At 48.7% G+C, this 15,820-nt stretch overlaps 1 protein-coding gene across 1 annotated transcript in view; it reads right to left on the reverse strand.

Moving 5' to 3' along the window:
- Nucleotides 1-792: 792 nt before the first annotated feature.
- The window catches only part of COQ10A (coenzyme Q10A), a 144,794-nt gene continuing 129,766 nt past the window's right edge, over nucleotides 793-15,820 (reverse strand). Inside the window, 1 exon segment of the mRNA XM_078686157.1 lies at nucleotides 793-2,479. Within this exon segment, the coding sequence (XP_078542283.1) occupies nucleotides 2,312-2,479 (168 nt within the window). The 3' untranslated portion in view covers nucleotides 793-2,311.

Below are 15,820 nucleotides of genomic sequence, written 5' to 3' on the forward strand. Positions count from 1 at the left end.
AACATCCATCCACATCATGGTCAGAACTTACCATATGCAGTCCTCGTGCGGGTCCGTGATGGACATCATTTTCCCGCACTCCCTGCAGGGCTTGAAGCCTGTCTTTGTCGACATCGTGTTGAAACAAAGAAGCAGAAAAGCGAAGATAAAGGCAACAAAGATACAAAATAGCTACTGAGATTCCCCGAAACCGTTAGCGGCGACGACGCAAAAAAAAGGGAACTGATGTCATCACGCCGGCGTGGGCCTATCGTAGTGTCGGTGACGTCAGTGGAGTCGCGTGCGATGCCGTGCCTCTATGACGTCGTCCACGTCGGCACGAAGCTACAAAAGAATTTCCAAATGTTGCGGACGCAAGGGGGATATTCACAAGGTGAGGAATCCTCTGGCAGATGTATCTATCAGAATATCAAATACATCACAACCTCACTGCTGGAAGAAAGTGCTGGGTAGAAAGTCAAGCGGTAACCAACACTCAATCTCTTTAAATAAAAAAAATAAAAAAAAGAAGGTATGCAGCCACGTCTTGTTAAAGAGTGCACATAGGTAGCCAGAGGAAGTGCTAAAATGCCACTAGGGCTGTAGTACGAGAGCCTCATTTGTATATTACAAATTAGATAGTTTGCCCAAGACAGCTCTCCTATGCAGATTTTAGAGCAGACAAGCTGGTTGTGCAAGAACAAGTACATATATAAATACACTGATTCAGAATAGAGAATAAAGGTTTCTGCTCCATCCTCAAGGTGTGCAGTAATGAGAGAGACAAACTGAAACGTACAAAAGGTTAGAGGATTTCATGGGAGACAACCATGTTTATTCTCAGTCCGGAGTGTGCAGCAGAGATTGTGGCCAAGGCCTCATTACAGCTTGCCTCTTCTGGATGTACAGACTCCGCCTTCTCATGCCAAGGGGTTCGTACAGCCCTCACCACTTCCAAGCTCCACTAAAACAGCCCCCCCTACTTCACTACAGAATCTGGTTTTAGATACACGATTTGTGGCCTGGTCACAGTCACGGCTCTGACCAGGTTGGCACGTCTTGAAAGTCAGTCAATCCACATTGACCCAGGATTTGTATAAGTTTGCAATTTCCTTTTCTTGTGGAAACGGTAACTAAATAGTTTTTGCCTCTATGCGCCACAAGTAGACTGGCCCGTACACTTTATATGCAGGAGCAACCCCCTTTATCTCAGGTCCTTAAGAAGCCATGCTGCTTGATGGTCTCATGCACTTACTTGCAAATGAAAGATTTATATTGCATCTTTATGTCATTACCACACTTCACACACTCTCTGTGCAATTAGCATGCCTCGCCATTCTCTCAGGGTACCAGCCCTTAAATCTCTTTGGTTTCAGACACTCATTCTGCTATCAAAGACCTCGGAGTCAAGGGCCACAGGATAAAATAATCCTGTTAACTAACATACCCTTCAGTTGCAATACTTCAAGTTATTGACCTACCTCATGATTTTACTCCACTAATAAACACCTCTTCAGTCAGTCAACTACTGAGCTAATGGAACATCCCTGCTTTGTTTTTATCCACCTTGATTTCTAGCCCTATAACACCCTCGTCTCCCCTACTTCAGTAGAGCTTCCTCATTGCCATAGCTCTGTTGAATCTTGGCATTTGAACGCAAGTAAGCTCATCGTTCCTTCACCCGCAGATGACTCTGATAGTTCTTTCAATCCTCCGTGCAGCTACATACCCAGGTAGTTGAACCCACATGAGCACCTAGAGTCATAACATGACAGCATCTAGAAAATCCAATTGGTTGCATGATCTGGAGGTTACCATATGCTTTAAAAAGTCAATGTTCAGTCCTTCCTCCAGTCAATCGCACATGTTCAAAAAACCACATCCAGTGAGGAATGGTTTCTATAAGCAGAAACTGGGGTAAACGTTCGTTCTTCAGTGCAATGCTGCATCTGATAAATATCGGTCCACAGTGAACTAAAATCCAAGAGTGCATCTGGCTTGGGGCGGGTCTCAATCACCGGTTGAACACTTTATACCAATGCTGGTCCTTAGGGCTTTTGAGTAGGAACTGCAATGTGTTCGTGTTACACCTTCAGCAAGTCAGTGATGTGGGCTTCTCCAGCAAGTGTACAACAGTTCACAAATCTGCATATAAATTAGGTACTTTCATAACAACCAGAAGGGATAATCAAATAAATAATATTTTAAAAGAGAGTGCTTGGGCACCACCTTTCTCAACTCGTATGTCCATAAATGTATCCCCGCCCTCCCCATTAATTTCTGGACTTGGCCTTTGTTGACATGCTTTGGCATCGTCCTTCAAGGTCAAACATCACGTCTGGTGCACCTCATGGAACATCAGCTCGCGCGGGATATTGGTTTCCGGTCCAAACGTCTTGCCAGCACGCCGCTCAAAAGCAGCTACCATCTGCTTCACCACCTCATCAAAGAAAACTGTAGCCAGTTGGGAGTGGAGCAGCGAACGGAACTCAAAAGAAATCTGAGGGGTGAGTAAGAACAAGGAATGAAACATTAGTGAAAGAAAACACAAAGCACGCATAACAAGAGGTGAGACGGAGGCAGTTTATAAGAAAGGTCTTCAACATCAATGTGGATTCAGCTGTAGGACTCACTTGGCTAACTAGGTGGCTATGTAACCACAACGCACGTACAATGTGCTACCTTATCTAATGGCTCTTTGCCCATTTTGTGTTGTTTAGGTCTTGCTTAGGCAGCGCTTGCGCTGTCTTGGAGGCATGCTGTATTCTGGATAAAGACATGAAACCCCGCCCATTTACCACCCATCTTTTTAATTGATTCCTGCCCCTGTTCTTGGTAAACGGTGGATTTCTTTAATTGGTCAATAGGCTTAGTAGTCCCTCCTTAATATCACCTTTTCTCTTCTTGTTACCTCCCATAAGGACACCCCTTGTTACATGTGTTGTTACTCGGTAGGCTTTAATTACAGCCCCGGAGCACTATAGCATAATGGAGGTTGGGCTTTTATTTTCTTATTTGTTGGTCGAACGGGGCTGCAGGACGTTTGTTTTTGTTTAATTATTATTTCCTTTTTTTTTTAACATGGCAGCACCCTCGCTTAACTTAGAACAACTTAAGCTAAATATTTTTTATTGCTTTACTTTTGAAGCAATCGTGGCACCCACGCTTTAGCTTAAGATGTTCATAGCCAAAATCCGGGTGGCACCATAGAACCAAAAGTAAATGAATAGAAAAAAAGTAGGCGTTGGCATGCTTTTTTTTTTTTTCATTTCCTTACTTTTGTTACAATAGTGGCATCAGCGTTTTAGCTATGAACATCTTAAGCTAAAAAACAGGTGCAGCGATTGCTTTAAAAGCAAAGCAATAGAATTTTTTTGGGTGTTGCTTTACTTTTGAAGGAATCGAGTCATTCACATTTTATTTTATGATGTTCACAGCTAAAACGTGGATGCCGCGCTTGTAACAAAAGTAAATAAATAGAGAGGAAAGAAAACTTGAGCCTGCCATTTCCCCCCTATTTATTTACTTTTGTTAAAATCCGGGACCTGCGCTTTTGCTTTCAACACCTTAAGCTAAAGCACGGGTGCCGCAATTGCTTCTAATGTTAAGAAATAGAAAAAAAAAGTAATATTCTTTTTCTTTACTTTTGAAGCTATCGCACAATCCAAACTTAAGCTTAAAATGTTGAAAGCTAAAGTGCAGGTGCCAAAAAAGGTCTCGCATTTGCGAGAGTTTAAGCTATTGGCATTATAAATGGCCATGCCTTTTATTTAAGTGTTTACAAAACCTGCAAGCAGTGTTTACGCACAACTTGCAAGTTTTGTAAAACAAATAAAAAGGCATAATCATTTACAATGCCAATAGCTGAAACTCTCGCAAATGCGAGACCTATTGCATTGCAAATGCTTGTTTCTCTCTGGACACCACTGCGCGTGCACATAAAACAGGTATTTGCAATGCAATAGGTCTTGCTTTAGTTACATTTAGAGCTATTGGCTTTGCAAATGAGAATTTTTTTTCTGTCTAAAAATATCCTTGCAGTTCGCGAGCAGCCCGGTGGCAGAGGGCTTGCGCGCGGCAGGCACTGCAATTATATTTTAAATACCTCTGTTTTCTCTGCTGACTACGAGCAGTACAGCCTTCCTGTCCCGCTGACTACGAGCGGCCGACTTGACTTTTTTAAAAACCACTTCCTAACCCGCCCTGCTGACTCCGCCCACCCCCCTCGTCATCAGCCTACTTAGGCTCCACTCCCTTTCCCTTCAGTGTTCCCGAGCAGCCCGGTGGCAGAGGGCTTGCGCGCGGCAGGCACTGCAATTATATTTTAAATACCTGTTTTCTCTGCTGACTACGAGCAGTACAGCCTTCCTGTCCCACTGCCTACGAGCGGCCGACTTGACTTTTTTAAAAACCACTTCCTAACCCGCCCTGCTGACTCCGCCCACCCCCCTCGTCATCAGCCTACTTAGGCTCCACTCCCTTTCCCTTCAGTGTTCGCGAGCAGCCCGGTGGCAGAGGGCTTGCGCGCGGCAGGCACTGCAATTATATTTTAAATACCTCTGTTTTCTCTGCTGACTACGAGCAGTACAGCCTTCCTGTCCCGCTGACTACGAGCGGCCGACTTGACTTTTTTAAAAACCACTTTCTAACCCGCCCTGCTGACTCCGCCCACCCCCCTCGTCATCAGCCTACTTAGGCTCCACTCCCTTTCCCTTCAGTGTTCGCGAGCAGCCCGGTGGCAGAGGGCTTGCGCGCGGCAGGCACTGCAATTATATTTTAAATACCTCTGTTTTCTCTGCTGACTACGAGCAGTACAGCCTTCCTGTCCCGCTGACTACGAGCGGCCGACTTGACTTTTTTAAAAACCACTTCCTAACCCGCCCTGCTGACTCCGCCCACCCCCCTCGTCATCAGTCTACTTAAACGTCCCTCATGCGTCAGCGCAGCGGGCGCGCCGTAGGCGCGCCGGAGTTGCGCCAGAGTTAAGCCCGTCTGCGCCTGTCCGCGGCCGGACGGGCCCAGGGGCCAGGGACGCTGTTGCTGTGATATATCACACTTCAAGTGCTTTAAAGAGTCTACAATTTTATTCTTATTCCCTCCCGCCCGATGTCAAAGCGCGTATTTCCTCACTAGGAATCACAGGGAATACCTCATCCCACTTGGGACCGGACGTGCCTCACATCCCACCTACCCTCTGCGAACCTCACATCCGACTATTATATCTCAACACCCGTTCCCTTGTAAAACACCAAACTGACATCTTTCTTCTGCTCTCGGCTGAGAACCCCGATGTCCTTCTGCTATCCGAAACTTGGCTCACCGACGACTCCCTTCCGGATATTCTGGCGGCATTACCCCCTGATTATTACCTGTTGAATGCCAACCGCCCTGGGGGCCGATCCGGTGGTGGGGTGGCAGCAGTTATTCGTAAGAACCTAAAAATTATTGCCACCGCCTCCCTGATCCTCCCCGAAGTGGATAACCTGGTCCTCAGCCTAGGAACTGAGGTGGGTGCATTCACTGTTATAATTCTTTACCGCCCCCCTTCCCCCATGCCCTCCTTTCCCTCTTCCCTCACTGAGCAGCTCGCTAACCTCATCACGTCCACCTCTCGTGTCGTCATCTTCGGCGATTTTGACTACTGGTTCCAACATAAAGATGCCGGGCCGCACGCCACCGAGCTTTTTGAGACTCTCTCGAGCCTTAATTTTACTCAACTTATCAAACTCCCCACACACAGCGGTGGCCATATTCTTGACCACATATGGACTTTGGGGGTGAAGTCCTCTTGTCCGCAGATCACTCCCTGCGTGTGGTCTGACCACTTCCTGATCGATATCACAATCTCGGTCAGCGATAACATCAGAGCCCCCCCTTTAGAGGGTGGTGTGGCCCGCAAGTGGAGGACTGTTGACTCTTCTGCATTCCTCTCTCACCTGTCCCACTCCTGCCCTTCCCTTCCTAGCGACACCTGTATCGACGAGCTAGATAGTAACATCTCTGACTGGCTTACGTCTGCCAGTGACATCTTTGCTCCGCTCACCAAGTTTCCCCGCTCACGGCATAGTAACTCCCACAAATGGTTTGACCACCAACTAAAAACCCAACACCTGGAGTTACGCCAGCTAGAGCGCAAGTGGAGAAGAACTTACTGCTCCACGAGCAGAGACATTTACGTGACTGCTCGTAACAAATACAAAAAAGCCATTGCTATGGCCAAAACAGCCTATGTTTCTAACAAGATCCTATCTGCCCCCTGCAAATCTAAGGAGATTTTCAGAGTGCTTGAAGAATTTTCTTCCGACCCCAGGACGCTCCCTATCCAGGCCCCGACACAGGAGTCTTGCAATGCCCTTAGTACGTTTTTTCTGGAGAAAATGGTTATGATCAAGGACACTATTCCGGCTACCCTTCCTGGCGCTGACCTTGTCTGCCCCCCTCCTAATGCCCTTGCCCTCACACACTTCCCTCCTCTAGATTCTAAATCTCTGGCCATACTGGCCGCCCGGGTTAAATCCGGTTCTCCGGACGACTGCTGTCCACCCTCCATACTACGGGACATCTGTCTCCATCTTCCTGATAATATTCTTTCTCTGCTGAATTCCTCTCTTTCTTCTGGCTCCGTGCCCAACTCCTTCAAGGCAGCCGTCCTAGTGCCTTTACTGAAGAAACCGGGAGCGGACCCCGCGGTTCTGGCGAATTATCGTCCTATCTCCCTCCTGCCCTACTTCGCCAAAATCTTGGAAGCCCACGTCACCGCCTGTCTCTCTCAGTTCATCGAGAGCTCCAACTTTCTCGAAGCCAACCAGGCCGGTTTTAGACCCGGCCACTCTACGGAGGTAGTAATCTTGGCCGTAGTGCATGCTCTTCGAGTTGGCGTCGACAGGGGCACCCCTCAGGCCCTGGTTCTTCTAGATCTGTCGGCCGCCTTCGACACGGTGGATCATAACATCCTTCTCCACCGTGTCGAGCAGGCCGGCATCCAGGGCCTGGCGCTGACCTGGGTCAAATCCTTCCTGACTGGGAGGTCTCAGACTCTTAGCCAGGGCACTTTCAGGGCACCTAGGGAGCGCTCACTTTGCGGGGTCCCTCAGGGCTCTTCCTTATCTCCTCTTCTTTTCAATCTGTATCTTCAACCTCTTCTCTTCTCTCTGAGGCAGTGGGACGTCACCGTATTTAACTACGCTGACGACCTGCAACTCATCTTTTCTCTTGACTCTTCTTCTGCTATTTCTAACTTCCAGGCGGCTATGACCCACATTCTCCAGTGGATGAGCCAGAACCAGCTCAAATTAAACCCCGAGAAGACGGAGCTCCTTCTCGCTCTACTCACTGGGGCCCGCACTTTTGGCCGGTAGACCTCGGCCCCCCCCCCCCCCCACACCCGTGGCCTCAGTAAAGAGTCTCGGGGTCATCATTGACTCAGAGTTATCTCTCAAACCCCAAATAGGGTCGGTGGTCTCCTCCTGCATGTACCAGCTGCGCAGGATTAGAAAGGTGGCTTACCTCCTGACGCCCGAAGCCCTGACTCTAGTCATCATGGCCCTTGTCCTCTCCTGCTTGGATTTCTCGAACTCACTCTATCATGGTCTGCCCAAGGTCCTTCTTTCTAGACTTCAGATCGTACAGAACCAAGCGGCGAGACTGGCCTGCGGGATCCCGAAATGGCAATCTGCTAAACCTTTCCTCACCATACTCCACTGGCTTCCTATCTCTTCAAGGGCAGCCTTCAAGATCGGCTGCCTCACCTTCAAATCCCTTACCGGCACCTGTCCTGCCTTCCTGAAATCCCTCATCAGTCCTTATTGCCCCTCACGTAATCTCAGATCCTCTACCCTACGCCTTCTGGTCGTTCCCCCTTTTAAACTCTGCAGAATGGGTGGCCGGAGATTTGCTATCCTTGCCCCCACATTCTGGAATTCTCTTCCTTCCTCACTCAAATTTTCTAACTCGCTCATCCAATTCCGTAAATCTTTAAAAACTTGGCTTTTTCCACAATCCGGTTAACTCGCTCTCCTTTCCTCAGTGTCAGACCAGCGCCAGGAAACCCACGGTGACAGAGCGCTTTAAAAGCTCCCCTTAACATAACATAACATAACATAGCTCCAAAAGTCAATAAAAAAAAGAAAAAAGAAAAGTTGTGCGTTCTCTGGGGGGGGGGGGGGGGGGGGGGGGGGGGGAGAGGGTCGTGAGCGCGGCACTGCTGTGCTCATGACCAAACCACGTCGTCATAAGTCACAGGTGGTGTGTGCTCATGCCTGCGTGGTTCCGTCACAGCCCCGCCCGCTCATTCATTCGCCCGCATAGGCGAGGAATTATTGCCGCCTGGGCGCAGCGGCATGACGGAACCACAAAGTCATGAGCACACGCCGCCTGTAGCTCATGACGGTGTGGTCCGTCATGCTCACGCAAGGGGTTAACATTCTTTTTTTACTTTTGTAGCATTTGCAGCATGCTGCACTTTAGATTAAGATGTTTAATAGGTAAAGCGCAATGTGCCGAGATTGCTACCAAAGAAAATAAATGGAAAAGAAATGTGGCATCCGCCTGCCTTTTTTTTCTATTTATTGACTTTGTAGCAATTGCGGCATGTCGTGCATTAGCTTTAGATGTTTGAAGCAAAAGCGCGAGTGTGCGCCTCCATTGCCACAAAAGTCAATAAATAGAAAACAAAAGTTGTGAGGTTGCCATATCTTTTTATATTTTATTTTGTAGCAATCGTGGCACGCCATGCTTAAGATGTTTAAAACTACAGTGCGGCATGCCACAATTGCTACAAAAGTAAACACACTAGAAAGAAAACCAGGAAGGATGGCAGCCAATAATGGGAAGGAGGGGGTTGGTCTGCGAGCGAGGAGCCAACAGATGGCCAACCAAAAGAAACAATTGGTGATGTCCCGTTGGAGGGAACCAAGAACCCCAAGGCGTGACATATGGACACTACTGACCAAACACAGTAAATGAATTTCCAAAAGGCAGGCAAACCAACCAGAAGTCCTGGGTGGTGCTTAAAGCCCATATTCTGAACACAATATGCCTCGAAGAGACAGCGCAAGCGCTGGCTTGGGAAGACCTAAAAAGGGAAGAAGTTACATGAAATTACCTGCATCATTACCAATGTTAACAGTTAAACCTTTGGACCACGACCATTTCATCACTATTTTCCGATTTTTCGCACAGCGTTATATCTCATCGAAAGATTATAGCTCATGCTTTTGAAACTAGCTCCCAAGTCATTCATTTAATTCTCATGTTAAAAGTGTATATAGGTGTTATATTCATACACTACTTGAGGATTCATATGGAGTACTGTGTTATAGTTTTAGATGCCATACCAAAAAAGAAACTAGAGACAGTCCAAGGGATTGACAAAATAATGCACGGTTTAAATCATGTATCACATGTAGAGATCTCTATGGTGGAAACAAAGCAGGGGGAGCGCCATCTTAGGGATAAAGCAATCTTCCAACTAAAAGAAATGCTACAAGAGTGGAGCAAAGAAACAGATTTTTTTATTCATGAAGTCAGCGATGGCACAGAAAAACCCAGTCACCACTGTATTTATAGCTAGAACCTAGTTACCACAGTAAGACCGTTTCTTGCTATGAAAATAACTTTGGTGCCATTTGAGGAATCGCCAGAAATATTTCCAAAAACAAAGTTAATCTACTTAATTTCCTTCCTGGAACGTTTCAGGATAATTCGTAAAGCGGAGGCCAAGAATAATGGGGGGGGTTCTGAAACACAATTTCACCATCCGATTTCTATAGGGATTTTTGAACAGGGCTACAGCTCAAACAGCTGAACAGAATGACACCATATTTGGCAGAAAGCTAGGTATTTACCCCAAAACAATTTTTGAGAAACGAAGGTTAAAAATGTATGTATATATATCTGGAAGGTTGGGGTCGCAAGAGGTACACAACTGCAAATAACAGAGCAATCTTATTCGTCGAGGGTTCCCCCGCCCCCATTGCCTGTCTCACTTTCGTAAGTGCCGCAGGAGCTCGCACTGTGGTTAGCTGGTTGCAACATTAGGAAAATGTTGCGGCCTCCATTAAAAATGTTTTTTTTTCTATTTTTTTTTTAAAGGTATAACTGAGCAGGGTAGGGGTACCCTAACCCCCTGGACCCTGAGGTCAACCCAATGACATGCATGGCAAAAAGCATAGTTATGACTATGTTTAAAAGAAATCCCTAGAAATTCACTGAAAATCCAAAGGTTTAAGTGACAGTATAGTTAGGTGAAAATGCCAGTTTAAAGGTAACATTTTAAACTTTTTAAAGAAAACACTGAAATTCACCAGCTATGGTTATTTCAAGAAATTAGAACTGGCACCCTTGCCGTGCACTGCTTATGACCTCACATATTACATCAGTCATATTGTTTTGTTTTCGCTTCCCCTCTGTGCCCCATTTGCTTCTGTGCATAGCATAACTTGTTCTGTTGTCCTTGTTTTTCCTCCTTTGTGCCCATACTGTTGTCTTTTGCCACCCCGCCCTTTTTTCCCGCCGCTGCGGCCCTGCCCCCCGCACTCTCATTCACCGCCCCGCCTCCCAGGTGCTCCTCCCTCCCACAGCTCATCATATGTAGGGCGCGCAGCGGGCGCACCGAAGGCGCGCCTAAGGCAAGCCCGTCTGCGCCAGGACCCCTGGCCCCCGCAAGCGCCACGACACCCGCCCTAGCTACGAACCCAGCTCCGTCCACGCACTGAACGCCAGACGATCTCGCACCTGCTGCCTGGCTGACCCGTAGCGCACCCAAGGACCCTTCTCCTGCCGGAACTGTAGCTTCACCAGCATCAGGCCCGCCAACCAACCCACCGAAGAATGCAACTACCTTAGATTGATCCTCCTCAACACTCGCTCCGCCCGAAAACACGCTGCCGAACTCTGGGACCTACCCGACACCAATGCCCCAGACGTCGCCTTCCTGACAGAGACCTGGCTGACCGCCACCTGACATCGCCATAGCCATCCCGGAAGGCTACAAGATCACCCGCAAGGACCGCACCAACGGAACAGGAGGAGGAATCGCCATCGTCCACAGAAAGACTCTCGAATCTCGACAGACGCCGACGGCACCCTCAGCACAGCCGAACACCTGCACTTCCAGATCCACACCGACCCCAATACCACCCTCAGAGGCACCCTCATCTACAGATCCCCCCCCCCCCAGACCCCGACCGCAGTTCGGCGACTCCATCGCTGACTTCATCAGCACACACGCCCTCGCTTCCACGGACTACATCCTCCTCAGCGATCTGAACCTCCACCTCGAGAACAACAACAACGCCAACTTCTCCACCCTGATCGACAACCTCGGACTCAGACAACTCGTCACTACACCCACTCACTCCGCCGGCCACACTCTTGATCCCATCTTCTCAGCAAGCACCCACGTCTTCTTCGACTGCACCACCGAACTCCACTGGACCGACGACCGCTGCATCCACTTCACCTTCCGGAAAGCCACCACCGCACCCAGCAGATGCATCGCCGCAGCTGGGACAAGATGACCGAGGGCCAGCTAACCTCGCCCAGAGCACACCCGCAGACCCGACCGACCCAGACGCCACAGCCCGCAGCCTCAGACAATGGATCAACGACTGCGCCAACACCATGGCCCCGGCTCAAGAAACCCCCCCCCCCCCCCAACACCCACACCAGCAAGAGAACCAGCTGGTTCACCGAAGACCTCCAGGCCTCCAAGCCAACCTGCCAAAAACTAGAAAAATACTGTACCCGCGAAAGAACACCGGAATGCTACACAGCCCATAGGAACGCCACCAGCTGACACCACCAACTCATCAGATCCGCCAAAAGGACCGCCTTCAGAGACCGCATAAACAACAATGTACACAACAGCAAAGAGCTCTTCAGCATCGTGAAGGAACTCTTCAACCCCAGCTCCAACAACAACGACATCCCACCCTCACAAGACCTGTGTGACTCGCTGGCCACCCTCTTCCATCTCAAGATCCGACGCCGTCACCACCACCCTGGCAACCACCGACACCCCTGCTCCCACGACCACCACCCGCACCAATCACCTGCTCGCCTGGACCAACATCAACGACAACGACACCATCAAGATCATGAACACCGTCCACTCCGATTCCCAGGAAGACCCCTGCCCACACCACATCTTCAACAAAGCCAGCAGTACCATCACACCCCACCTCTGGAAAACCATCAACATCTCCTTCGAGACGGCGACCTTCCCGGAGAGCAGGAAGCAGGCAGAGATCAACGCCCTACTAAAGAAACCCAAGGCGGACCCCAAGGACCTCAAGAACTTCCGACCCATCTCCCTGCTCACGTTCCTGGCAAAGGTCATCGAAAAGGGCGTCAAGAAACAACTGACCAGCTTCCTCGAAGAGAACAACATCCTGGACCCGTCCCAGTCTGGGTTCCGCAGCAACCACAGCACCGAAACTGGCCTCATCGCTGCCACCGACGACATCAGGATTCTGCTCGACAACGGAGAAACCGCGGCCCTCATCCTCCTGGACCGGTCAGCCGCTTTCGACACAGTCTGCCACCTCACACTAAGAACACGCCTCCACGACGCCGGAATCCAAAAGGCGGCCCTGGACTGTACCACCTCTTTCCTCTCCGGGAGAACCCAGAGCGTCTGCCTCCCCCCTTCCGCTCCAAAGCCACCGAGATCATCTGCGGCGTACCCCAAAGCTAATCCCTCAGCCCAACGTTGTTCAACGTCTACATGGCACCCCTCGCCAGACGGCACGACCTGAACATCATCTCCTATGCCGACGACACCCAGCTGATCCTCTCGCTCACCAAAGACGCCCACACCGCCAAAACCAACCTCCACGAAGGAATGAAGGCCGTAGCCGACTGGATGAGAAACAGCTGACTGAAGCTGAACTCTGACAAGACGGAGGTCCTCATCCTTGGGTCCACCCCCTCGGCCTAAGATGACTCCTAGTGGCTGACTGCACTAGGAGCACCCCCTACACCCACCAACCACGCACGGAACCTAGGAGTCATCCTCGACTCCACACTCTCCATGACAAAGCAGGTCAAAGCAGGTCAATGCCGTGTTCTCCTCCTGCCTCGCAGGATCTTCAAGTGGATCCCCAACGAAATTAGGACGGTCACCCAGGCCCTCGTCAGTAGTAGACTGGACTAAGGCAACGCACTCTACGCAGGAGCCCCGGCCAAACGCCTGAACCTGCTCTAACACATCCAGAACGCCTCCGCACGCCTGTTCCTCGACATCCCCGCCGCAGCCACATCACACCCCACCTGAGAGACCTGCACAGGCTCCCCATCAACAAGAGGATAACCTTCAAGCTCCTCACCCACGCACACAAGGCACTCCACAACACCGGACCAGCGTACCTCAACAGCCGACTCAGCCTCTACACCCCCACCTCCGCAGACCGCGCCCTCGCCACAGTCCCCCACATCCGAAGATTGACAGCCGGCGGCAGATCATTCTCCCACCTCGCCGTCAAGACGTGGAACACCCTCCCCATCTGCCTACGGCAGGCCGAAGACCTCCTAACCTTCAGTAGCAGCATCCCTCCCCCCAGCACCTTGAGACCCTCACGGGTATGTAGTGCGCTTTACAAATGCTATGATTGATCATTCATGGCATTCTATCACATTATTGATGACATCGATACAGCATCTGAAGTGACATCATCGTCAACAACACAGTGCATGGCAGGGTGTGAGAAAACAGACATTTTCACCCAACTATAACATCACTTTAACCTTGAATTGGGGTTTAGAATTTTATGGAAATTACACCACCCAGGTGGTTTTCCCCACAATGTTTTGGTAAGTGAAAGTTGGTGATTTTGTGCACACAGGACTGGGAGTGTTTTGTGCACACAGGACTGGGAGTGGCAATGTGTGTGTTGGGGGGGGGGGGGGATGGAGATATAAAAACATGCTGGATTACCACATTATTCCCCATTCAGAGGGGAAAAACGTGGAATGGTGCATATTACTGTACCTGGTAAATGGTACACCCTGCAGATTTGATATTTCCAGGTTGCAACATTACCACACAACAAAGAAAACTCAGACTGAGCCCTTGCACAGCCCTATTTAGAGGGCCTATGGGCTTACCAATGCATTAGGCGGGTCACATTTTCCAATTAGCTGCATGACAGGCATGCGTGGTAGGTCTAGTAGCAACTCACAGGATCCTCTTAAACTACTCCAGAAGACAGCCAACCTCTAAAATCGCTGGTGCCAGATGTCCAGAGTCAGTTGCTTGAGATCTGGGTGTTAGGAAGTAAGAACAATCCTTCTGCCAAATACTGTGTCTATTCTATTTCCGTTACTAAGATTATGAACTCTGGGCCCGGCGCTCTTCAATATTCACACTACAATATTAAGATGATATCTTCAGCATGGTTCAACGAGCTCATGGCTTTTAAGCAAGTCTTGAAAGTTTCTGCAAGAGATTGGAGACACTCCTATGATCCAGGCAAACAAGCAGATTATAATAAAATTCTTAAACAGTAACCTCTTCACCGAGGCGCAAATTAAGCAGCGGTGCGGCAGAATTTGATGCATGCACAGTTCGGAGAGCCCCAGGCCGTCCGACGCACTTGAGCACCGTGAGGCCGCGGGCCGTCCGGCGCATCAAAGAGGATATAAAAACTTGATTAAAGTTTTAAAAATCCCCCATTTTTTAAATAAGATTCTTAATGCTCCCAATTTGCAAACATAATTGTTTAAAATTATTAAAGAACTGACGAAGGCCCCTTCGGCTAGCACTTTCCCCGGTGTTTCTCGTGAACTGCTCATTGACTTTTTCCATCACTACAGTGGATAAAATCAGAAAAAAAGTCCATCACTTATTCAACCTGTCCTAGAAATGATAACTGGCAACTTAAAGGCTACTTCAGCGCCTGAGTGGTTGGAATTCACTCCCATTCCAAGTGAGGATATGGCACTGCTTGTTAGCTAATGTAGTTGAGGGTTTCTGCTAGATCTCATTTGTATCAGTTTGTTCTCCAAAGTCTCTTTCCATTGCTATACCATGGTCTTGGATGTAATGCATTCCTCTGTACTTAATGGGTTGGTTCCGGACTATTTAAACAAGCATTTGAAATGCAATAGGTCTCGCATTAGGAAAGTTTGAGCTATTGGTATTGTAAATGACAAATATTTTATTTATGTGTTGGTTTTGAAAATAGCGAAATTAATAGCTTTGTCATTTACAATGCCAATAGTTTTAACTTTCGCAAACGTGACACCTATAGCATTTGTAATGCAATATGTGTTGTATTTACATGACTTAGATGTATTAATAATACAAATAACAATGGCTTTTATTTTTTTAATAATTAATACTTACATAAAAGTTATTGTAATTTACAATGGCAATAGCTTAAACTTTTGTAAATAACTTTTGGGAAGATTATGTTCATTGTATTTTATTGTGATGAAAATCCAAGAACAGCAGTGAAATATTAACATCTTTTTGTGACATTTGTAATAAAGCTTGAAACATTGAGAGAACATATTAGAACCAGTTGTTGTTGAATGGTTGCACAGAGTGATGCTGTGGCGTTCAGTGGTGCCGAGTGATGATGTGGCCTTCAGTGGTGCCGAGTGATGATGTGGCCTTCAGTGGTGCCGAGTGATGATGTGGCCTTCAGTGGTGCCGAGTGATGATGTGGCCTTCAGTGGTGCCGAGTGATGCTGTGGCCTTCAGTGGTGCCGAGTGATGCTGTGGCCTTCAGTGGTGCCGAGTGATGCTGTGGCCTTCAGTGGTGCCGAGTGATGCTGTGGCCTTCAGTAGTGCCGAGTGATGCTGTGGCCTTCAGTGGTGCCGAGTGATGCTGTGGCC

The sequence above is a fragment of the Lissotriton helveticus genome, chromosome 1_1, assembly GCF_964261635.1.
Source record: "Lissotriton helveticus chromosome 1_1, aLisHel1.1, whole genome shotgun sequence".
NCBI lineage: Eukaryota > Metazoa > Chordata > Amphibia > Caudata > Salamandridae > Lissotriton > Lissotriton helveticus.